Genomic DNA, 26795 nt, shown 5'->3' with positions numbered 1-26795 from the left:
CTGAAATAACATAATTATTAACTATGTTATTTCAGCTGTTGTAGTTACCATAAAAGACCGATAAGCAATGGTCATTGTACTGACAAATTTTAATAGAACCAAACTGATAGGATTTCATCATTCTAGTTTTTTAGACAGATCAAATATAAATAAGTATAGATTACTTGAGGATGCTAGTGTCGAATACCGGGTGTAGAAAAACTAATGAGATGTTCTAAAAATACAGTTTTGAATAGGTGTTCTTAATTAAATCTTTAAGTGCCGATTATTTTTGAATAGCTTAGACTCTAAGCCTTTGATTGATGTACATGTTGTAAACAAAAGTTCTGAATATGTTACGATGGAGGCAAGAAGAGCCATCATAAACAAATTAATCATGAAAGCCTTAAACGTCAGTAAGGTCACAGTCTGCGGGATCAGAAATCGTTTGGCTTATGGGATAGACCTCAAGGACAAACCCAAGAGTGGAAGACCGACCTAAGTGAAGCCTGAAGACATCATGGAGGCCTTTAAGGTCTACCCAACGATGAATATGTCAGAGTACACCGAGAAGAAGAAGGTACATCGGTCTCCTGTGGGCAAGGCCATCCCAAACGCTAGATGAAGGTTGCTTAGAAGAATTGAGTGCCCCCTCCTAACCAACTTCAACAAGAATTCTTCACCAATGTCAACAACTCTTGAGTGATCTGAAGCACAGTATCAACCGGGTAATTTTTTCCTCTGATGAAAATACTTTTAATGCAAAAATGATTGGATGGTATACTTCGGCAAGGCTGACAACAACATCAGGACAATCACCAAGACCAAACATCCGGCATGTGTGATGATATTGGGGGTTGTGGCATCAATTGTAGAAAAAGTGCCTCCAATTTGGGTTTCTTGTTGGATGCCGGTTACCCATGGCCAGCTATTTGAGAGTGTTGAAGGAAAATATGGTCCCATAGATCACCAAGACCATGAAGAAGTCCAACAAGGCCACGTACGTATTTCAGCAGGACAGGACTCTATCTTCTACAGCTAATATTGTACTAGAGTGGATGGGTAGCAACATGAGCTTCTGGTTAATATCCTTTGGCCCCCTTAGAGCCCAGACCTGAATCCACTGGATTACTCCATTTGGTGGAAAATTCAGAAGAAGGCCTGTAAAGTCTGCCACCCGAATATTGATACCCTAAAGACCTCCGTTAACCTGCAGTGGAGGATCATGAAAAAGTACTACGTTGTCAATGTGTGCATGGGGTTCCGGAGGCGGTTATAGGCTGTCAATGAGGCTGATGAATATTCTAATGACTGCTTAGAGACAGGTCTCAGTACTTTTTCTATACCCAGTAGATATGTACATAAACTTTACTGCTCATAAAAGACGGGGCGTAACCCTGAAGATTTGTTGCTGACTTGTAATTGTAAGTTCTTGCTGGTTTGAGAGTAGAGTTGAGGATCGACATAATGTAATATGGGGGTTAATAAAAAAATTCCTATTAGAACTTGCTGCATAATATTGATTGATCAATAACCATAATGTTTTTTTATCGGTGTAAATCTTTGTTGATGAATATTGGTGAAATTGCATTCATTTGATCAATAGTAGGATGTGATACAAATGGCACGGTCGTTTTTAAATGAATAAACACTTGGTAAAGAAAAGTTTTTACAGAAAAAGTTCTACTACATAGCTGTATACTATAAACTAAGGGACGGCAACTTCCAGCCCACGGGCTACTTCTTACCCGCAATCATTTTTTGAATTCCGGGGTTTTCCCATTTGTATTAAGATTTATGCCAAGTTTACCTACGATACACAAAAATAGTGATGAAAATCGGGAGTATTTTTTGGCTCGCACGTTTTGTTTTTTTGAGTTGGTAAACTGAATAGTAAATTTTATTTTCCTAAGCTATTGTCATTATTATTTACTTCCTAAAGAATGAACTTCCTTTTCTAATTTTTCTTTTCAATGTACCCTTCAACATAGCTGTCATTGATCGTCCCCGATTGTCTTTAGTCTCATCAACAGCTATGAAAATATTATTATCTCGAATTTTCCCTTTCATTTTGGAGATTACATTCTTGCTGACAATGTTCATTAATCTATGTAGTGTCCTTCTTAGTGAGAAGGTTCTATCGGCATATTTCTCCATAAATTTCGATAAATTAGGGTTCTCCATGGTGAAAAAGGTATATTACATGAATCAAGAATCCTTCAGAGGTCGTTGTTAAAGTTAGAGTTGTCAGAATCATCATGAATCAGATGTTATTCGTCTGTGCTCATATTCTTGATGTGGTATAAGGACATTAAGTTTCGTTTGACTCTAGATATGGGGCTGTAAGAGTACTTAAAATGACATATTTGACTAAACATTTTTTTGTCATCCCAAAGGCAGCTCAAAAATTTAATATCTTCCATTTATTTCAATCTTGACGAATGAATAATTTTTTTAAAGCATTTTACTAATAATATTGCACAAAGGTACGCGGAAACTTTTTTTAGAAGGAGATGTGATCACAACAACGATTTCATAAAGAATGAATAAATAATAATAAAAAAAAGAAAACATTTTTCTTTTTCTAATCTCAAACAATATATTTGACTATGTAGCCCAGCTTTAGCTATTATTATTTGGAGGAGAACAAGCTCTAATCATGCAACCTAATGTAGTGAAGAACATCATTTTTGATGAAAAATTCCCGTTGGTCAACTTACATGAACTTTGTAAAGCCATAATATTTGTCGTAGTTGTAATTTTATATCAACATTACGTGGTATTTAAGCAAATCTTCAATTTTGGTATAATGTTTGAAATCCCCAAAAAATGATGGATTGTCAAAATTGATACAATTCAAAATCAAAGAAGAACAGCACTGACTATAAAATTCATTAATCAATGGTTTATAAACAATCATATTTTTTCTTATTCTCCTAGCTATGTAATTCATCTGATCAAGATACAACACTTAAGTTCGAACCGATAATATAAAGAAGCGGCAAATACGCCACACGGTAAAATCTCCACGAGGCAAAATTATAAGTGGAAAAAATATAGGGAGGAAAATATAATTGCAGGCAAAATTACCTAGTACCAAACTAATTAACGAACAGGGAATACCATAATTCAACTTCGTTGTGGAAGGAATTATGTTCAAATAGTAATAAAATTGGATTATTTATTATTTCGAAATCCTTAATCAGTAAAAATGTAACCGTACTCCAGATCCCATTTCATTAAAGTCCGTATTTTGATTAAAATGCTTCTGAAAATCGAAGCAAGATGAGATTGGTACCGACACGGATCTGAGAAAATGTGAATCAATCTTATCTTTAGTCCACACTATCTAATGATTAGTACCGTTTAACTACAAGTTATTTTAATTACATGGATTATAAGGAGTTGAAAAAAAGAAAAAAAACAAGTAAGAATGCATACTTCTTAATAACGTCAAGCTATCTACATGGATAGTAAAATCAATATTCTATGAACACAAAACAGAGTAGAGGTACATACCCCATGTAGGTAACTATGTGTACATTAATGCAAGAGAGTCTTAAACTTCCTATATCGATTAAACTTTTGCTCCACCTAGTAATTTCTTTTGTTATATATATGTACTATTTTTTCAAATTTGGAATATATGTATATTGTAGCTTTTGTTTTTTTCAAATTCAAATGACAATGTACTTAATTAATTTTTATTTTTAATACATGAGTTGACAAGTAAAATACATTTATGGTAAACTATTTTAGCTCAATAGAGAGTTTTTCAAGCTTTTCTCTGGCCCTACGCTGTCCAGACGTACTATCAATTTCAAAATTGATTAAGGAAAGACATTTCTTAAGCTCCTTTGTCACATTGAGTGACTGAATTGCCGAGATAATGGAATGTCCTTTGTGTAGTGAGGATAAGTAACTTCTGATGGATGTTTTACAGATGACTTTGAGAGAGCGGGGATTCGTTCTAGCTCTTCTTATCCTCCAATGATAATATCTGTCATTCAGAACAGATTCAGGGAGGGACTCATCCTCTAACCAGGACCAGGGTTTCACTATAGCACCTGCATTAAGAAGGAAGACAATCATATCACCTGAACAATTATAAATGGACCAGTATAACGCGTTTCGAAGTGCCATGTCTGCATATTCCACATTTGCACCATGTCGGATCAAATGTTGCGCCATAAGAAGTCCAGACTTTTTTAGAAGAGATGTTTTGCAGGCTAGTTGGAGAGGGCAAGAGAGGAAGTCTCCACTTGTGTAATACACCTTGGCAACTTTGGTCAAATAATAAAAAACAGACTCATGTTCTTCCCTTATAGCATGCCACAACGCAGTTCTTCCTTCACCATCCCTCACTTCTGTATCTGCTCCAAATTTAACCAGATCCATGACGACTTCTAGCTGTCCAGTTCTGGCTGCTGTGATGAGTGGACTCTCTTTTCGACATGCGTTATCCGTTGAGAGGACATTAATACCTCGTGTTAATTGACGTGACTTAGACATACAAGTGAGGATTTCGAGGACCATGTCCTGGTTATGGAGGTACACTCCCAGAGATAGACCGGTAACCCCTCTCAGGTGGGGAGTAAAGTCAACATTGTGATCGAAGAGATGCGTCAAAAGAGTTTTATCGTGATTTGTGATAGCCCAATGAAGAGCTGTCAGCTGGCGGAGAATGATATCATCCTCGATTTTGATATCCGAGTCCTTCCAATCAAAGTTTGGAAAGAAGGAAGAATCTTTACCAGCAACAGTAGGAACGCTTGAAGATTTTCTTAAAGTGGCTGTCGCGGGGTGATGATGATGATGGACTGTTCGTTTCATCGTGGAGGTGAGGAATAAATGAATAATAGTTTGTTAGTTGTGTTCGACGTTCAAATCCAAATTTTGAATTGCAATAGATATGAATACTTTAAATATAAGTATGTCTTTGCCTCATCAAAGCAATGAAAAATGGTTTCTTTGCATGAAATATGTGTGTACGAACATTAGGGTGGTTGGTTTTTCTACCTTTTTCGAATTTTCATTACGGCTAGTTCGGAAAAGTTGTCATGTAATAAGATAATAATCTATGCAAAATTTATAGCTCCACGATGCCATCTATTATAGGTAGCACATCTGGCTCAAAGTTTGAAAGGAGACAAAAATTCGTCAATGAAGAATGAATCACAGCATTAATCATTGTGTTTCATTGATAACCTATGATAGACATTATTCAAACCTATAAAAAACATTTAGGAAGTGTTTTTTTTTCCAAAGCTAGCCTATTGAGGTAAGAGAGAGAATATGATAAGAAAATTTTGATCTTTCCTTTCTAAAAAAGTAAAAAAAGGATGCGCGAATACGTCAATCATCAAATTTTTCTAATTTTTTTCTCTTTTTTTATTCCATAGGACAATTAAAGGAAAAATACTTTCATAGGTTTGAAAAATGTCTATCAAAATTATTTTATACAAAAAAACACTAAAAATGTCTATTTAGTATCTATACTCACAAAATAAAGGGTTTTCAGAATTTTCATGATTTGATAGAGATGTGCGACCTAAAAATTGCCTTGTAGGACAATGCAATTTTTCATGAGTAGTTTTTATAACCTATGACAACTTTTCTGAGCTATCCGTTATCGAAATGCAAAAAAGGTTGAAAATCAAACCGCTCTAATGAACATACAGACATACTATAAATAAGTACGACGGGGAGTAAATAAAGTGTTTGATTTATTTCCTATTTGATTTTAACCTATAATTAATATGCCTTTATCCTAATTATCATTTCCATTGGTTTTTTCTTTATTAAAGAATAGGTAAATTTAGATTTGAACCTCTCAAAAGACTCTCAATCACTTTCCTGCAACTTTCTTCTTGGGACTTTTCCTCTGATTTTCCTTCACTCTCCTCATCGGACTTTTGGATTTCCTCATTTCTGCCTAACCCAGAGTCCTGATCCTCTTCCTCAAAATATTCCTTCACAGTAACTATGGGAGTAATTGGAGGGGCTCGGTATCCGCTTTTAAGTGAGAGTTCTTCTTCAACCTCCTCCGAGGTAAACCCTTCTCCCTCTTTTTCATCAATCACGGAATCGAAATCCGTTATTTCAATTCTATTCAACTCTGACTGTGTTCCTTCATTATAGAGTATTTGATCCCCACCAGAAATGTCCTCTATTCTTCTAGATGATTCTTGAACTGCATCCCCTTCTTCTGGAGTTACTGAAACGAGGATGTTGAGAGAGGATGTCTTGTATTTCCGGGAATTTGATGGATGATAGCGTGACCAATTAGTTTCTGCCTTTTTGCGTGATCGATATGGTATTTCTGGAAAGACAGAGCTATATATTTTTCCAATTGCCTGATTCCTTTTTTTCCCAATCCCCTTGATAGAATGGAAGTTATTGTTGCTGTTGTTGGATTGAAGTACGGATTCAGATAGCATTTCACTAGATAATATAATTTGTAGGAAGGACACTTTCCACCTTTTATTGTTATTCTTATTTGTTAATGCCTTTCTCTTTTATTATACAATTTAATAGAATATGTTTTTCGCTCCGGGGAAACAGCGATGAATTAAGCACTGTCTTCTTCTTCCTTCTTCCTCCACCTTACTCAACTATCAAGAAACGCAAGTAGGACTAGTTATGTAGTTTTATGTGACATGAGCATTTCCTACTTGTCTCGTTCCCTTTTTCTTGTACATATAATGAACCCCCTCCTCCCTCTTTAATACCTGAGTAGTATGTATTTCCCTAAAAAATAAATTTATTTATTTATTTCCAAGAAAGTTATGATCCCCCCTCTTCAGTTTCTCCTTCTATCCATTACAGGGGCCCTTTTCAAAGTCATTCATTTATAAGCAAACACAAAAATAGTACAGAAGATAGCCCAAAGCTTGCAGTAACATTTAATTAAGACTGTATCCTAGATATTTTTAATTACGAGGCTTCATTACGCACCAAACAACAGCTGAAACAAAAATTAATCAGTTTTGTTTTTATACAATGTCTCTAAGTGTAAAAATGTCGGAGAAAAAAACAAAACAAAAACACGGGTCCGATCTCCTCCGCGCAGATTTCAGTGCCAAGAAGACTGCAGAGATCATTGACATCTCTATCCAGACTGCCTACAGCATCAAGAAGTCAATTATATCCCCGTACAGCCAAGAAAAACCAAAACTTCTGCAGCAACAATATGGGAGACATCTGGCATAATTCCATGTCTTCCTTATCCAGCCCTGACTTCAATCCCCTGGATTTTGCAGTTTAAACCGTCATGGAGAAGAATTTCTGCCGCACCTCTCATCCAAATTTGGATTCGCTCTGAGATGCAACAATGACTGTGTTGTGTGTCATGTACACGACCTTCATCGTCAAAAGCTATCAATCTGAACATATATCTAAATATTTTACAAAACATGTCAGGTTCTGTGTTGTCTTTTCTTGATGCCATAAACATCACGTTGTTTGTAATTGAGTTATACTACTGCATGTATTGGGTTCCCAATTAAAAAAACCATACAAACACATTTTGCAAATTAATTTACCTTTGAACTTGATACAAAACTAGTCAAATTTCAGTCCCTCACCGATTTTTTTTTCTTTTTTTGGCCTTGAGTAATTTTTACTAACCGGATTTGGAGCGATACTTTGGTCTAGACCATAGATCAAAATTTAATCGTTTTCAAATCGTGGACCAATTTTCTCCCCATCCCTGATTGACCTATTGTACACATTTGAAACACTTTAAATTAAATATTATGTAATTGAACTTATGGTCAAAATTCAAAAACAAGCATTACTTCATAAAAAAATCAATTAATAAAATTAGTCTACAGGTCTGTTTAGGTAAATACAGACTATTTTTAACTAAATCCCCAACAATAAGAAAAAAAAATTAATTAGTTATTGTAGTTTTTAAGTGAGAGGTTGAGCGTTATCTCTAAGTTAGTTACACAAATTTTAATTCAAAACAAGTAGGATAATAAAAAAAACTTTATTGCTACACTTCAAATAATACGTACAATCAGTACGGGCACATGTAAAACAAATTTTAACATTTGGTGTCCTTGCAATAGTTTGCTGGACTAAGTATCCTACTGCGGTCCGTCCTGAACGAGTTCTAGGGATGGTGTATTGTTCAGCCAGCCGCCGATATCAGAATTCATTAAAAAGTGCAAAGGCTGGAGACGGAATGTCTTTGAAAAGGTTGAATATCGTCTAAAAGCTCTGTTCTCTCAATCATAAATTTAGAGGACTCATAAACAGGATGATGGGATTCTTCATCTCTTAAACCACGCCCACGACATAGTGGCCTAACTTAATGGTTTATGAGATGATAGTGTCGGCCAAAGAGACAATGCCCAGTGATAAACTAAATCAAGGAGATCAGTTTTCCTTTAGAAAATCCAAGAGATGCTTCCACCTCCCAAATCTAACTCTTGGGAGCATTGCACGTCTTTGACGGCAATAGTCAAGGTTCGACCAAAATGTCTGCCATTTGTCTATATAATAGGCAGAGACCTTCTCCTTAAGATATGAACGCGGGATTCCAATAATTTGGGTAAGAGGTTGATCCAGAGTTCCAGTTTTCAGTCACCTCATTTCCAGTGATATTACTGTGACCTCTTACCCAGCAGAGTGAGTGAAGAACCTCATTAGCTAACGACCTCAAAAGATTTTTTGTATCTCAGACAAGAGAACTCTTTGTCGTCTCTATCCATAGCAATGTTCCAATTGCTGCTTAAGAATCTAACCAGATAGAAGATCCTCTAGACCCTCATTTGAATGGGTGAATCCTCTTCAAAACAAGTATTTACGCTAGAGGAGACGCAGAGGTAGTTTGGTCCAACAAAAGTTATAAGGGTCTCAGGCTGAGGCCAAGTACAAATAACTACACCTGTCCTAATCTATAGTAAGTAATAAAGTGCAAATATGATTGTACATACAGTGAAATAATGGACTTAATATATATCTAGGTGGTTTGACCTATATAGGGGTATTCTTTGTTTATATTGAAAGAATTCAGGTTATTATTAATATTCGGAGACATTCACTATTCTATTAATAAATTAATCGATATTATATTGTGTGTAAAATTAAGGAATTGCAAAGGGAAAAAAATTGATTAGACAATTTGCTTTGTTCTAGATCAAGAAAAAGAAAGATATATTAAAACTGCAAGTCTGCAAATAAGAACTGTTTGATGTACACAAATAAAGACTAGGGCGCTCTCTATGAACTCAAAACCTGAAAGGATTTCAAATTTTAAAAACTAAGAGGAAGTTATATTTCTGTCGAAAAATCCAAATTACTCCGTACCATCAATTTCTTTTGATATTAACTTTAATTTGAGCTTAGATTTTAGATTTTTCCTATTTACCTCTGGCAGCGAAGTTGAACGGAGGTTATGTTTCTTCCTTTGTTTTTTTGTCTTTTGATCACAAGGATTATGGCAAAAATTTAAAGGTCGATTTTGATCTAACTTAGTAAGAAGATTACATAATATGGTCATAGTAAAAGGCTATTAAATTTTTAGAGGTAAAGGTCAATGTAGCACAAAATGTTAAAAATACATAATCGACAATAACTTTTGAACATATTGGGGTACAGAGCTTTAAATTGGTGTTATTATGTAGGTTTAATAAAGATGCTTCGTCTCTAAAGCAAAGTGTTATTATTATAAGTGATTTTTGAATAAAATTCATATTGTTGAAAACGAAAGATGTATTTTTTTTGCATTTTCTGACACATATACGAGGGTCGTTTGAAAAGTCCGGCAATGTCCGAGAGTTGGCACTACTGGCGAGTATCGAGGTTATGTTTAGTTAGTCGCATTTCTCTAAAGATCAAACACCAACTTTTCACCAGATCGGTCAATTTCTTTCTGTTTGGCATTAGTTTAACTCGAGGAAGTGGAGTAATTTTCAAAAATAATTTCGTGTGTTGATTATACATTACTTTATCAAATGCAAAACGCTTCCAGAGACTAAAAATAAACTTGATAGACATTATGGGGACTCTTCACATTCAATTAGAACAATTTGTAAAGTTGTTTCCAAATTTTAGGAGTTGGCATATGCGCTTAACGTTCTGGACGCCCTGTGGAGGTTATTACTCCATAAATGATTGTTAAAATCCATGATATGGGGATGGATGACAGAATAGTGAAGGTGCATGAGATTGATAGTGCATCTCGAGTTGGAACCCTATTTCTATTAATTTTGCGACCACAATTACTGAGGTGTGAGCTGGTGTGTTGTCTTGGTGGAAATAACTGTGGGGCAATTGTAGGAGTTTTTCTTACAACTCAGTTTTCAAATGGTCTAAGGTAATATACACCTGAAATAATTTTACCCTTTTCCAGATAGTAAATGAGGATTATTCCTTGCAAATTCCAAAAACAGTCACTCTAATCTTTCCGGTCGATTTCTCGATTCAAACGAATACCAAACTGAAAGAAATTGACTGATTTGGCTGAAAGTTGCTGTATGTTCTTTTAAAGAGATACTACTATCTAAACATGACCTCAATATGCGCCAGAAATGTCATTCCTAGGATTTTGCACGGACTTTTCAAAAGACCAGGGCAAAAATTAATTTCGTATTTTCCGCTTTTTATTTTACATAAGTATATCTGGTTCATTATTTATCACATCGGATCATGCTATGTAGAGTTTTAAAGGTGTGAGTGTATACTACAAACGCATTTCAGACATTATTAAACTTAGCCGGTTCAGTTGTGAATTATCGTGTCGAGACTGAATAAAATCATTCTAATTTTTTTCTTTGGGCCGATCTAGACTGAACTTCTTTAAAACACTAAATTTTTCGGTTCAACAAAAATCAGAACAGTTTAGGATTTCCGGACCGAACCCCAGCACTAAATTATGTTTGTACCTGTAACCAACACTAGAAAGTAAAACCACAAAACCTCCATCGATAATACATGATAAGGTCAGTCAAGGTCATAGTTTTTTATAAATGGTATGATTAGTCATTGCAATAGATATACCCTCAAATGCACTATGTTACGTGCAAGTGTATAGTCATTCAACTGTAAAGTATATCTTAGTTTTATACCCTCGTTCAAATGATAGCAACCAACTCTTTAATTCGTTTTGTTTTTTTTTGTTTTTTTATTAGTGATGGGACGATTAATTGAATCAGAGAATCGGCATCGGGAAAATAATGTTGAATTTGAAATTCCAATTCTTATTTATTACTGATATTTAACTATTTATTAAAAAAAATTATTTTTATGTGAATAACTATATATTTTTTAAATTTTTCTCCTAAAATTTAATATTTGAAAAAAATTTCTAAAAAATTTATTTTTAGAAATTATAGAAACAAATTTTAATTTTTGGATTTTTTTTCAAAAATATTCAAAAATCAAGCCCCTGCAAAAAAAATCCTGATAACAAAATGGTATTTTTTACTATTATTTACAATACAATATTAAAAGATTGTCATCGGTAATTTGTACTAGAATGGCATAGGTATCGGCATCCTGATTTTTTTGGAATCGTCCTATCACTAATTTTTATAGAGATATATGTATGCAAACATCTAAAACAAGAATAATTTCTTAATAAATATCCGAACAAACATATTAAATATATTACTAGCCGTAGTACCCAGCATTCCTCGGATTTGTTAGGCGTCGTCAAACGGACAAACTTTGCCCATAAACTGCCCAAAAACACCTCAGTGTTACTCGTCATTTTTCATGAGTACACTCACGTAGTTACTCAATATTGATGAGTTAAGAGGGGATGTTTGAAACCAAAAACTAAATATAGCTAATAAAAAAGGAAAAACGGTTGATGCGTGTGCTCTTTCTTCTTTTTTGTTCATTAGTCAATCATTCGCGCGTTTGTGTGTGTTAAAATATCACTCTAAAAGAAGAATTATCAACTATATTTGGTATAAATTGATTTTAAAATGCATGATAAAATAAACAATTCATAGGAATTCAAGTGAATTCCCTTTTAAAAATACAAATCGCAAGGCGAGGCCAAAATCTGTGTTTTGTATGTTTGCTTGTTTTTAAAATTAATTAATAACATTTATTTTTCAGTCAATATAATGAGGGCCCCACAAAAAAATATTTTCTCCGAAAGGTAAGGTAAAATCATCGATGATTTGTCAAAAACAGGATATAATCAAACACTGGTTGCCTCGAAATAGGGAGTTTCAAAATTACTTATTTACATAAGTATCCAAAAATGGTTGCTTTATGATATACTTTTAAATAAAAGAAAAATCCAGATATAGTCAAATTTCATCTGAAAAATGCAAGTTTCACTTATCCAGAAATGACTAAATAAAAATGGTAATCCTGATAAATCTGAAAAATGTTTGGGAGAAGAGCGGCTTTGCTGTCATGATGTTTAATTAGATCAGCTATAAGTAGCCATGACAACAAGAAAATAAATACAGATCCCACTCCCTATACAGCAAGGACATATAGGCTGGAATTATTTCAATATCAATCCTCAATTCTCGTAATCTGGAGAATGATTTTTTTTCTTTTAGCTGTTGTCATTATTATTTAACTCCCGAATAGTGAAGTTTCTTTCCTACTACGTGCAATCATATTCAAAACCTTGTTGAACATTCGTGTGTGCTCATAAAAGATGGAGAGTAAACTTGAGTATTGTTTGCCGAGTTATAATTACATGTCCTTGTTGGAATAAGAGTACAACTAGGAATTGACATCAGAGCTATTCTTGCCAAAAAAAATTAGTTTATTTCTTTCTCCCCCTCTTCCCTTGTCACAGCTGATTGTAGATAATCTTCTCCAAAACATTCTTCAAATATTCAGGGTGTCCAGGTTGATTTTCGGTTGTTTTTTTTACCATGCCCATATTACACACGATTTCCATCGCTAATATTTAGCAACTGATGTGATAGTATAACATTCGTACCTGACTTACTCTCCATTTGAGTGTATTTGTATTAAAGCCGGTTTGCAGGAAGGAAATCAACACTAATTCCATTACGTTGTTAGCAAGGACATAGCCAGAATTTTTTACAATGTCGATCCTCAAATCTACTCTAAGTTCAAAAAGGACTTAAACCTATAAGTCCCTAACAAATCTTCATGAGTAGATGAACTTATTAGTTAAATGTTCTCCTCTTCAGGAATAAAAGAATAATGACAGCAGCTTTGGAAAATAAAAAGTTACTGCTCAGATTGCAAACTACAAAAAAAAAAAGCTAGAAAATATTTACAATCTACAACTCTAAAATCATTTGAAATTTTAAAGTTTGTGCCTGTATATTACAGTTTTATATGGAACGGTTTATAGTCTGAGAGCCTGCCACGGATTATTTCAGCCCATAAGGTACAGAAGGTTTGACCACCTGAAATTATTTATGCCACCTAGAACATTGATTGATTTTTTTTTTTTTTTTTGTCATCTGACCCCTCTGTAGGATCTGGCCTCCAGAACCTCTCTGGATGCTTTTTTAACCATAAGGTACATTGACAAAACTTGCTCCAATGTATAGTACTATGTTAGTAAATCATTAAAAACCAAGACTGACAAACAAATTCGGTTGGAAGCTTCAGGTCAGATCCTACACAAGGTCCATCGAAAAACCATTAAATTTACATTTTTTCAGCCCATAAAGGAACATGGACAAAACTTGCATCAATGTACTTGGACATAGTAAAAAACCAAGACTGATAAAATATTTCCGTCGGAAAAGTGAGGTCAGACCCTCCCCCCCAAAAAAAAACACAACACAACAACAACGTTGAATTTACGGATATTTTACCCATAAATTGCATAGACAAAACTTACATTTATGTTTAATACTATCACAGGGAATTTAAAAAACCAAGAGTGACCACAAATTTCGGTTTTGTAAAATTATGTCAGACCCCCCAAAAAGTACTCCCTTTAAATTAAATCAATATGTTGATAATGCATTCTCAGGTGATTATAGCAATCCCAATCTCACCATATTTTAAGTTACACATTGTATTATAAACTACTATATCGATACAAATTAACTAAAAATTACAAAGACATTTGCGAGGGATAGTGTGGATTTAAACTCTCTTCGTTACTGTCATCACTTTTCCTGCAAGTATCGTCATCTTCGTCAACATGCACCTAAAGAAAAAACAAAGCAGGGGTGAGGGATTGGTACTTTTTGGGGGTTGGTCTTTATTTTTAAAGACGGAAATTTGTCATTAGTCTTGTTTTTTTATAATGCCCTGAGATAGTACTCTATATTAATGCAAATTTTGTCTATCTACTTTATGGTGTGAAATAAACCGTAAATTCAATATTTTTGAGGGCTTTTAAGGAGGGGGGTTGACAAATAATTTCCCTCTTGGTATTTTAGGATGTTTTAACATAGTACTATGAATTAATGCAAGTTTTATCCATGTACCTTTATGGGGTGAAAAAAATTTAAATTTTACGGATTTAAGGTGTACCATGTTGGGAGGGGGCAGATTTAAAGTTTCTGGGGGATTTTTTTCTAAGTCTTGATTTTTTATGATGTCCTGACATAGCCCTTACAAATATGTATACATTCATAATCCCTCACAGTAGAGATCAACATGTATTTGTTTTTTTGAAACATTCGAATTAATACTCAGAAAATTGTTTTCAACTGTAAATACTTAAAATTAATTAATTATTTAATGAAATACAAATCCTACAAAGCCTTCATTGCGTTAGTGCCTTTTTTAGAATGTTCAATAATACTAATATCTTATTCATAAGGTTAAACAGTGGCCACCGAATGAGAACAAGTATGTAAAAAAAAAAGAAAAAAACACCAAGAGAAGAGTAAAGAGAGTATAATTGCAATGCCTCTCTCAGTCTTAGGACTAGCCTCTCATTGGAATATTTAATAATATATTTGTATATTATTACACCTTCCAATCCAATATTGTACGGGAAGGCAACATTAATTATTATAACGGTTTAGAGAGCTGTCAATCGTGGATATATAGAATCAAGAAAATGGAATGACTTCTTCTATGGACGAAGTGATCATATCAGGAGATACATCCGAAAATGAAATATCTCTGGGCTACTCCGCGTAAGTATTAATTTGCCCCCCCCCCCTAGCATTTTGTCAGTCCTTATTTATTCGGTCCAGTTTTAGGACTGGTCCTTAAAGACTGTTGGTCCTCGGACTCTCAGTACTTGAACTGATTAAAATTAGAAGAAATAAAGTTGAGTGATGCCATTAAGGACCGAACTTTATAAGTTTTTAGGACTGAACTGCAGGATTGAACTGAACCGGACTGCTGAGAGTGAACTGGAAGTAACTCCCAGTTAACTTTCAGTCCAGTCCTAAATAAGGACTGACGCAACATTAATGGGTTTCACTAAATTTCTCAAAGGGTAAAATATAATTTGTAAATAACGCAATCAAATGTTTTTGATCATTTCATATAAGGTGACTCTTTTGCCGCCAGGAGATATTATTATCTTTTTAAATACTATAAGTCCTGGGACCTTTTATAAATTCATAAAATATTTCAGTTGTAAGTGAAACAAAAAATACGTGTTGAAAATGTACTTACGAAGAAAGTAAAATAAAAAACTGTTTCAAAATATCTTACATTAATCTATATATTTTTTTTTCAAAATATAGTTAATTTAATTTTCCCCTCATGATCCTGAGTAATCTCAGAACACCATTTGCCTTTTAAATAAAGTCCTTTTTAATTCCTTTACCCCAATGAAACAAAGGACTCAGGACTGACTACCTTCTCGACTCGGAATTGAGTCCGCTACTCAATCTCATAATCAAAGACTTGAGACTCAATTTAGAGTGGAAAGTTAAGACTCGAGACTGTATTAGATTTCAAACCAATTTATAAAATATTTCCTCACAATAGAGAATTTATTGGTTTTAGCTATTCATGAGAGGTACATACGAAGTCCAGTCCCTTTTGTTGGTCCTTAAAGAAGGTAAAATCGATAAAAATGGCTTTATGGGAGACATCAAGACAAACTTTGTTTTTAATAATATAGATAAATAATTTATGTTTACTGAAAGAAAGCCTTTACTCTATGAACTGAAAATCTGAGAACTCCAACTAAGCTTGATTAAAAGTTTCAAGGACTTCTACTTGTGAACAGACGCACAGTTCTTATGTAACTGTCGTTTGACTGAGTTAGTGTGAGTGGTTTTTTTTTTTGTGAAAATGCACAAAATTGTGTATCAAGCTGTATTTAAATATTTATTTTTGAAAGGCAATACACATACGCAAATCAAAGTTGAGTTGGGGGCTTTTTATGGGGGCTTTGTACACTCATTTACCACAGAGGAATTTGTGCAGCTGAATATTTGATGACAGCTTGATACTCGATTTTGTCCATTTTCTCTAAAACACTCACACCAATCCACTCAAACACATGTTATATAACAACTGTGCCTCAAAAATGGCGGAAACCTTGCTAAGTAACTGTCAAGAGATACTAAATAGATGTGATCAGCATTTATTTACGAGTGCTGCCATCTTCACGTCAAAGTCAGAAACTTTTCATACACCTTAGTACTTTAGACAGTAGGACCGAAATATCGACTTTTATTCCACCTCTGATTTTAAATATCAGGTCTATTCATTTTTTTATTTTAAAATTCAGAATCGTTTTGTTTTCTTTTCAGATTGGTTCTTATTACTATCATATTTTCTATGCTTTTTTTATTACTCCTGAGTGTCTGCTATAAAAACCATCTTCGGCTCAAAAGAGGTTCATTCGATCGAAAATGCTCAAGATCTATTTACATTAATTACCAAACTTTTTCCATGTAGACAAAAAGTAGCAGGACTGTAATGGTTAATAAAGTAATAATATTATTAAACGCAAATTTTGGAAAAAAAAACTATATATACTCTCAGAGTCATATAGAGCGTTTTCACTGACGTCATAAATTGCCTCATAATTGGTGGTGAAGCCCTCTTAGGAGATCAAAGTTAATATTTTAAGAAATAAATCTTGATTACAATTATTCATAGAGATATAGGTCCAACACAAAAATATAGTGTATTTTGTTTGCAGCTGTCGTTTTTCTTCTTCTTTTATCTTACTCAGTGTTCTGAATGTTGATTGCTTATATTAGAACTAGCTCATTTTAAGCTACTGAGTTGTCCATTAAAATTGGAGCACTTTGAGTTTTAAACTTCAACAAGATATAATTTATTATTTAACAAAAGAATTTCAACAAAATTAAAACTATAAATAAATATGTGCCTGAGCTGTTTTAATCACTAATGCAGCCACCCTTAGCAGTAATTATGGCTGCCAGGCGACCACGAAAGGCCCGGCAGCTACCTGTTGATGTAGTCCTCTCTCATGGCGTTCCAGTACTGGCTGACAGTGGCTTTGAAGGGTCAGTGTTTGGATGAAGGACACTGCAGGCCTTCCTCTTATCATACACTCAAAAGATAATGTCGAGGGGGTTGTCATCCGGGTTGTATGGGGCCCAAAAGGGTCAAAAAAAGAGTGTACAAGTGTCATTTTCTCGACTTGAACATAAGCTATAAAGCTCAAGTTTGGCTTGTTTTGTAACTAATTGTTTATGCTTTAATATATCGAAATACGATTTAATTTCAATCACTCACCCTTCATTCATCATTGAATTAGTAAGTGTTTAGATTGCAATGGACCACCCAGTATTACAGTTCAAAATAATTATAAAATAAAAATTTCATAGGTGGGACAAATTAACTTACCACCAAATGATTTTGGTCTTTTTTCTGTAAACTTTCAGGGAAAGATTACTTGATACAATAAAGGTAACGATGTACATCAAATGTCTTTAAAAATAAGGAGTGCGATATTTGAATTAAATCAAAGTAATATTAATGAAAATCCCTGTGAAATGGCTAGATTTGTACAGTTAATTTTGCTTTGAATAGATTAGACATGATGAAAGTTAGATCATTAGAGAAATACATATCTGCTGATCCGTGCAAATATAATGCTTAATTTATTGCCTACACTATTTAAAAAAAGATTGTATGACGATGTAACGCCATATTTTAAGGTATATAAGGTGAGTAAAAAGAAATCCATTATTTTTAATGGATTTAATTCATGTTTATAATCTAAGCAATTGAAATTGGTTACATGAGTGATGGACTCGACAATTTCCATATTTTATCTATATTTTCGACACTTAGCCTTCCAGAGGGGGGTGCAATTTTGATATCAAAATTACTGGAATAGAATTGACGAAACAAAAACATCAGAGAGAGCTAATGTCCCCACGACTTTAATACCAAGTTTCTGGCTAGTATCACGATCCCTGGTGTTCATTGGGACTAATGGCAGTGTCATCCACCGAAATCTTCCTTTGGTGGATCCCAACAGGTACAGGTACTGTGAATTCTTGTCCGACCAAGTGATACCTTAGATGAAAGCTGAGGCCAATGGTGTTGAGTTCCTTTTTCAACAAGACTCATTCCTCTCTCACAGGCTTGTAAGACCCAAAACTTGTAGAAAGAAGAGAAGGTGCCATTTTGGGACACCCAGACCTGACCTTCTAACTTCCCCGATATGAATCCCATGGATTACTTCTGTTAGCGGGAGTTAGGGAGGGGAGATCTCTGCCAATTTACACAACAGCATAGACTCCTCGAAGGACTCCATCATCAAGTACTGGGGGAAAGTTTCCCCGCAGACGTGGTCAAAGCCTGCAAATCCTTTATACCTTACAGAACCAATAATTTTTTCTTTGATATTATTAGAACTTGGAAATAAAGTTTCAAAACTCTACTTGCTTCCCTTATTGATCAGGATGCAGTTAAAGTTGGTTCAGATTTACCCGAACGACCTTGTAGACTGAAACTTTAAAAATAAAGCGATCAAGACCAATTTCAAGTCCAACAAAGGTTATAACGATCTCAGACCGAAACCAAGTACAAATAACTACACCTGTCCTAATCTATAGAAACTAATAAAATGCAAATATGATTGTACATACGGTAAAATAATGTTATGTAGTTAGGTGGTTTGGCCTATTTAGGGGGCAATCCCTCTTAGTTTATATTTAAAGAATTCAGATTATTATTAATATTCGGAGACATTCACTATTCGATTAATGAATTAACCCAATGATGCTGACAGGTACTAAGAATTCCTGTCTGACCAAGTGGTACCTTGAATAAAAGCTGAAGTGTCGAGTTCCTTTTTGGCCAAGACTCAGCCCCCTCTCATAAGGCTTGTAACATCCAAAACTTGTTGAAAGAAGAGAAGGTGCTAGATTCGGGACCCTCACATCTGTCCCTCTAAATCCCCCGATATGAATCTCATGGGTAACTTCTTATAGGGGAGTTAGGAAGAAAGGTCTCTGCAAATTCACACAACAGCATCGACTCCTTTAAAGCCTCGTCATCGTGTACTTAGACAAAGTCACCTCCGAGGACGTGGACAAGCCCTGCAAATCCCTTAGGCCTCGTATCGAGCGAATGATTGGCGAAAATGGCGGATACATTCATTGATTTTTTTTCTTTTGTATCATTAAAAACATTTATATAAAATTTCAAACCACTACTTACTTCCCTTATTGATCAGAATACAGTTAAAGGTGGTCCAAATTTACCTGAACACCCTGTATTGAAGGAAAACTGTAAAATATGGCTGGTGTCCATCTTTGACGATCGCTAAAACAATAATTAGTTAAACAGTCACAAAACTATATAATAAAATGGTTATCTATGCCTCTTTCAATATGGCCCATGTCAACAATGATGACGTCACATGAAAACGCTCTATAGACCTGTACAATCGGAGAACTTTTAGGCCTTAAAAGGAAGTTTATTTTCTTGCACTACAAGGGTATCCACATGATTCTTTTTTTTTTTTCAGGGGGGCGGGCTTTTTTTTATTTATTATTAACAATTTTTTACGGCCCAGAATTTATTAAAATGACCTTTTTTTAGAAAATAAATCCTTATCTTTGTTTTTCCAATATTTTTTTTTTCCTTAAAAAGCGATAATTTTTTCTTGGCCAAATCAAAAATTACTTTATTTGGAGGGGTGCGCTACAGCCCCTCCAGTCCTCTCTGTGGACCCCCTCTACTATAAATATGAACTTGACATATCGATCAAACGATCTAACACCCAAATTAATATGCACTTACAGTTGAGGTAGAAAAAAAACATAGAACAAGAGAGTTGAGAAGCTTTTGTGATGGACAAATTATACGAGAAAAATGCTTGGACTTAAATTTAACAGCGGATATTGAGGAGGCTATCCTCAAATCTCTTCACACCAATCTCATCATCTCCCTATGTAATATCAAAAATGAATCCATCAGCATTCCAGAGGTAGGTCCCAAAAATACTTTTAATTCTCCATTACTTTTCTGGGGGAAATGTTATTTTTTACTTATTCTCCATGTACAAAAATCCCTTATTTGTCTTTATTATTCCCTAATATCTAGTTTTACTGGCTTTTTCGAGATAATTCTAGGAATTGTTAATCAATTAATATACCAATTAATTATTCATTGTTTTTGTTCTTTATGATCGAGAAATTTACATTGTATTTTGTTATTAATGGTCGAGTTATCTACTTCCTTTCCCATTATCTGTATTCTGAACGTTGATTTGTTGAATATTTAATTAGTTCTTGTTAATCTGTGAACAATTCCCAACAATACTTTAATAATTATAACATAGTTGGAATGAAGTTACTAACAACTAGTGTCGGGTCGGTCTTTATTTATTCGGTGCAATCAAGTCTTAGCAGTGGTTCTATCGATCCTTAGGACTAGTGTTACGTCGGTCCTTATTTAGGACCAAGGTCCAATCCAGTCCCACTTGTCGGTCCTTAAAGAAGATCAAATTGATCCCCCCTCGTGACGTCAATGAGGGATTTTTTCATTTTTTTAATTATTTTGTTATATTATAGAATCAATTAAATAACTAAGTATCAAAATAATATGTTCGTATTATTGTAGGGATATTGTATTATAATGAAAAAAATATATTATTTTTTGGAAGATATGAGTATTAATATTAATACATATTTCATATATCTTATTTGACTTAAAAAAACATCGATATTTTTAAGAAAAATTCCAAGGACCGGTGCCAATGATTGACAGACCTAAGGACCGGTCTTAAGACTGGAATGGACCGAATAAATAAGGACCGATACAACACTACTTAGGACCGTCAGTCCTTGGAACCGGTCCTTAACTGGCACTCCTTAAATTTTTCGAATAAATATCAATTGTTTATTACGCCAAATAAGATATAATGATATATGTACTAAGAGCATTGCAACTATCTTCCAAAAAATATTTATTGCTTGTATTATAATCCTAACATATTATATTTTTACTTAGTTATATAATAGTATAATTGTTGATGACGTCACAAGTGATTGATTTTCTTTTCTTTTAGGATTTACAAGAGGGACTTGACTGGGACACAGTCCTCGGTCCTAAATAAGAACCGTGGAAACAATACTAACATCCATTTGATTTTGGTTTGATTTGTCAATACAGATAAAAAATTTAATAATGTATTTTATCTTTATGGATTTGTATGTTTCTTTATGAAGAAAGGTTTTTGAGATACAATATAGATAACAAGGTGTTGCTACTATAATAGACATGGTAGATAGAGAGCGCCCAGTCAACATCTAACAAGATCTCAAATTATAAGTATTAAGAGACAGTTGAAATTCTGTCAAAAATTCAAATTACTCCGCGGCTTCATTTGCTTGGGATGTCATCTTTGCTTTAAGCTGTGATTTTCCATATTTTATAATGTTTTCTGTCCTAATTATTGTTTAAAATCCATTTGAGTTTTGCATCGGTACGCAAATCGTACCGGGTATTAAACAGGTTCATTGTCCACTACTCATCCTCATTTAATGTAGTAATTTTTATCAAAACGGGTAGAACGCAAATTATTTCCCAAAAAAAGGATGTTTTCTCTGCTTAGCTGTATACTACATATAAAACAGGGACGGCAACTTCTATCCCACCGGTTACTTCTTATCTGCAATCATTCTTTATATTCCGTGGTTTTTCCCATATGTATTAAGATTTATGGCAAGTTTACCTAAGATACACATAAATAGTCATAAAAATCGGGTTTATTTTTTAGCTTCCTTTAGCTTTTTGGAGATGGGAAACTGAAGAGTAAATTTCCTTATTCGGACCAGTTTTCATTATAATTTCATTCCTGAGGAGTGAACTTCCTTTTCTACTACATTCTATTATATTCAAAACTAGATTGAACATTCCTGTGTCCTCATAAAAAATTGTTAATGTAACCTTAAAAATTTGTTGAGGAGTATTAATTGTACGTCTAGTTGGACTCAGAGTAGAATTGAAGATCGACAGTGGAGTCATTCTTTCCTTTTGTCTTTCTTGATTTCCTTCTTCCCATTCCCCTCGTTACAGCTGCTAGTAGCTAATCTAAATAAACGTTTGTACTGCTAACCTGCTCTCCTCTAAAACGTTCTTCAAATTTTATGGGTGTCCATGCTTATTTTCGGTTTCTTATGCTCAAAATACACATGATACCTATAAATATAATGCAAAGTAAGTGACCAGCCATTTTCTTTTGCCCAGACATGTTCTCTTTTTTATCCTTTTTTTCTGGCAGTCTGGGTACTTTTTATAATGTAGGAAATGTCAAATGTAAAATGCCCGCATAAAAATAGTCCATCAAAAAAAATATAATAAATAATAATTTAATCAAAATGTCTTCCTTCTAACATAATTCAAAATAAACACACTTCTCTCAAGATCCTAATACTGTCCTGCTCAAGTGTTCTCTTCTTTTGGAAAAATAAATATATAGTCATCTAAATGAATGACCATTTTATATGCAACCCAATTTTGGCTACTAAAGCTTAGAGTATTTTTATAATTTTAATAAGTGTTATGGCAGGATATGGGCAATATAATAATTCACTCGCCGTTTCATTCATATTCAATTCATATTAATGTGAAAACGTAATTGTAATATTTTTATAATTTATTTATAGGAATCCGTTCTTAGTTATGTGTCTTGTCATGGAGAAAAGAGAGAATCCAGCTTTAAATTCGAACTTGGATCAACCCAAATTCCACTTGCTAGAATAAAAGTATCTGAACCTCAAAAAAAGGAAATGAAGAGTGAGCCTAATTTCTAAAAAGCTCTTTCTTCGTAGTTAAGAAGGTTCTACGACACATGCCCGAATACATTTTACCGAAGGACATTTCGCCAAAGGACTATTTGAGCCATTTGGGCGAAAAAATATATTTAGTATATTGATATATGCGTATGCATATTTTAACTCAATTTATAATGATCTTATGATCAATAGGTATTGTTCATATTCTATATATGTCATATAGGTAATTTAATTATTGTTTTTTTTTGCAGACAAATATTTTTTTTATTGACTATATACCTTAATGATCATTATACAATACAGCAGCATGTGGTTCGAATGTAGTTTGTCTCACCACAGACTCTTCTTCTGACACATCCTGGATCATCACGAAGTGGAAATATTATGATTCTTCTTCAATGCATGAATCCTTTCACAATATGAATAATCCATCATATCGAATGTGTAATTTATTTGATTCTTCAATACATCATTCTGGCGTTCTATATTTATATGTCACTTGTTATAATGTGTATCTCCACCAAATTTTCAAAATTTTAATAGTTTTCAATTAAAATAGATTCCTACACTGATTGTTTTTACTCCTGTCTTACATCTAATAAATATTTCCATATAACACAATGACAAAAATGTGGCTAAACAATCAGTTTAATAGGTTATTTTATACAATGAATTTAGGGACCAATTGTTGAAGGAGTATATATGCGAAGTGTGTTCAAAAAGTAAGGTGACTGTATATTTCTGTAGGAAAAAATATTTATTTATTCATCAATATTTATGTTGTTCCCTTCAAAGTATTCTCCCTCAGATGCAATACACTTAAGCCAAAGCTTTTTCCAATCCTCGAAGCACTTCTCATAAGTACTTTTTGGTATAGCCTTGAGCTCTTCTAGCTATGCAGTCCTTATCTCTTCAATCGTTGCAATTCTCCATCCTTTTATAGGTCTCTTCAATATTAGGAAGAGAAAAAAGTCATATTGGGCTAAATTCGGTGAATATAGGGGTGGAGGCATTATTGTGGTGTTTTTTTTTTGTTTTGTTTTTTTGTCAAAAAGTGATACGATTCTTTTGGTCAAACTTAAGCAGTTTCAGAAAAAACTTTGCGTACACTCGTCTCATGTCCAAAAAGTTTGAAAAAATTATAGGACGAGGCAACCATTATGTCAATATCCTCAGCAACTTCCCTGATAGTAATTCGACGGTTTTCAAAAACAATTTTCTTCACTGCTTAAACGTTTTAATCTGTTATTGACGTGCTTGGGCGTCCAGAGTGAGGCTCATCATTTTCATCTTCACGGCGCCCAACTTGAAAGAGTTTGTACCATTTGTAAACATTTCATTTTTTTACTGAGAACAGTTCCCCCCCACCACTGTCAACATGTCAAGTTTTTTAGAGTACTTAATTTCCCTGTTTTTCAATAGCAAAACATCACCAAACATGTTAGGCCTCTCACAAACTAACTAAACATAGTATATACCTGAAACTGTAAATATATATTTGTGTCGAGTGAACGTACATAAAAAAATCGAGCATACCAAATGTACCTTGCCCGTGAAAATTGAAAAGTCATCTTACTTTTTGAACACACCTCGTTCATGATGTTTTAACAAATATCTGATAAGCGATTTTCGGAACATTTCTTAAATACTGTGAAATAGATCAATTAAGGTGACAAACGTATCACCTTTAATTATGATAGGTTTAAAAAAATTAAAGTGCTAAGTTAATCTTCAGTCTCGTGTTATTGTTAGGGATGTGATTTTTGTAGAGAAAAAAACATAGCTATTCATTTTCTAGTGCTCTACATAGGTCTCACCCCTTGTCTGTACTGATCTATTTTTTGATCGAGGTTGGAGAATTGGATAACTTAATTCGGGTAGATATTTTTTGTTTCACCATTATTTTAGATGTCTTGTCGCTTCTTTCCTTAGAATATATTTACTTTGATTATAAATAACTATGCAACCTACATGAAATCAATTTTTTAATTGAGATCTAACAAGTTAAATTACTGGGTGTTTGAAAAGTCTTGGAATGTTATTAAATTGATAATGTAAGAGGCCTTATAGGTATTATTTGAAAACATTAAATAAATAAAAATAAGTACATGAATAAACATAATTTATATCAATTAATGAAGCCATTATTAAAACATCTTACCTAAATAATAATAAAGAAATACATTATTAACTATATTGAAATCAAAATATTATTTTTCATTTATCATAAACTGAATTTAGGTAGGACAAATTCATAAATTGTTAGTAACTAAATAAAGGACGATCTGAACATTTCTTCATCAATAAAGTATTTTTGTCCCTAATATTTTCGATCCCTACATTTTTTGTGGCTGCATTTTTTCATCTGGTAATTTTTCCCCGAGGAGATTTTGTCGCATGACATGTTCGCCGCCTTTTTATATTTTTCTATTATCGGTTCGAGCTTTGCTGTTGTATCTCGGTCAGATTAATTATATAGTTAGTAGAAGAAGAAAAAAGGAATAATGATAAAGAAGTAATAATCTGGAATCTTGTGCTGTTTATATTATATGTAAGGAAAAGGGGTAAGGAATCACGGATCTGGGATGCTGATACTATTTCGGAAAGACTCATTGACTTATGGCACGTTAATGAATTATAGTTGTTCCTTAGTTGAGGCTTGAAGAAAAGGAACGAAATTCCATCAATAGAAAGAAAGTAATATTTATTCATGAGTCATAGCTCTTGTCCGAAGATGGGGGTTAGTCTCATATTTCTCTACCGTATCTACTTTTACTGTCAACGAGATTCAATAGCTCACGAAGGTGCATCTCTTTTCCTGAATTCATCTCACTTGGCCTTTGTCTGGAGCACTAATTACATGGAGAGTGCACGTCTTGTCAGAAAATTCATAGGTTGACATAAACAATCATCTTTAGTATATCTAGATTGCATTGAAAACTGTTTCATCTGTTAAATGATTATAAGAAATAGTCTAATTAATTATAAGGCTAAACGACTTTTTATTTGCCAATCTATCTCATTTTCATGAACAACATTCTTTTGCCAAGAAAAATCCATATATTCGTCTCCTTGCCTCTTCATTCGTTAAACGGAGTTTGACTGGCTCTCATCCTCATTTAATATTCTAGATGATGATCGTAAAGAAGGTCACCCTCGGAGTATAGTTTTTAGTGATCAAAGACTGACTCACGAATAAATGTAAGAGCTCATATCGTTTTGTATCTTAATCTTTTAAGTCTCACATGAATATAATATAGACTTTAAACATTTCATGAATTACTTCTTGACCTAAGAGTCATATTAAAGTTGATTAACTCAAGGAACGTTCGATAAAGTCTTAAATAAATAATATTTGTTTCCTCCATTTAAGGATTTGTGTAAGGATTATATAAATAAACAGTACAAGATTAGAGATTAATTCTTCATCCTTATTCCTTTTTTCTTCTTCTCCTAACTACATAATTAATCTGATCGAGATACAACATTAAAGTTCGAACCGATATTATAAAATATAAAAAGGCGGCGAAGATGTAATGCGACAATATTTCCCGGAGGAAAAATTACCAGCAGAAAAAATTTAGGCGCAAAAAATGTTGGATTGAAAATGTTAGGGAGTAAATTACCTAGAACCCAGAAAAATAAATCTATTATTTATTTAGGAGTCCAATCAGACATCGAGGGTAA

The 26795-nt window shown here is 33.6% G+C and overlaps 2 protein-coding genes across 2 annotated transcripts; one reads left to right on the top strand and one right to left on the bottom strand.

Annotated features, from left to right (window-relative positions):
- Nucleotides 1-3729: 3729 nt before the first annotated feature.
- Nucleotides 3730-4812, bottom strand: LOC121118710 (uncharacterized). Its single transcript, XM_040713300.2, has one exon. The coding sequence runs from the start codon at nucleotides 4810-4812 to the stop codon at nucleotides 3730-3732; it is 1083 nt and encodes a 360-aa protein (XP_040569234.2).
- Nucleotides 4813-14822: 10010 nt separating this feature from the next.
- On the top strand, nucleotides 14823-25310 carry LOC121118922 (uncharacterized). Its single transcript, XM_040713522.2, has 5 exons — nucleotides 14823-15047; nucleotides 16629-16714; nucleotides 20112-20296; nucleotides 22980-23300; nucleotides 23360-25310. The coding sequence occupies exons 1-4, from the start codon at nucleotides 14974-14976 to the stop codon at nucleotides 23124-23126; spliced, it is 492 nt and encodes a 163-aa protein (XP_040569456.1). The 5' UTR covers nucleotides 14823-14973; the 3' UTR covers nucleotides 23127-23300; nucleotides 23360-25310.
- Nucleotides 25311-26795: the final 1485 nt, after the last annotated feature.

This window comes from Lepeophtheirus salmonis, chromosome 5, assembly GCF_016086655.4.
Source record: "Lepeophtheirus salmonis chromosome 5, UVic_Lsal_1.4, whole genome shotgun sequence".
Lineage (NCBI taxonomy): Eukaryota > Metazoa > Arthropoda > Copepoda > Siphonostomatoida > Caligidae > Lepeophtheirus > Lepeophtheirus salmonis.
This window is presented reverse-complemented; position numbering and strand designations above follow the sequence as displayed.

Coding starts and splice junctions, on each gene's coding strand:
- LOC121118710 (XM_040713300.2), bottom strand. CDS start 4,812: ATGAAACGAACAGTCCATCATCATCATCACCCCGCGACAGCCACTTTA.
- LOC121118922 (XM_040713522.2), top strand. CDS start 14,974: ATGACTTCTTCTATGGACGAAGTGATCATATCAGGAGATACATCCGAA. Junction 16,715..20,111: donor CCATCTTCGGCTCAAAAGAG/GTTCATTCGATC, acceptor ATGCACTTACAG/TTGAGGTAGAAAAAAAACAT. Junction 20,297..22,979: donor AATCCATCAGCATTCCAGAG/GTAGGTCCCAAA, acceptor ATTTATTTATAG/GAATCCGTTCTTAGTTATGT.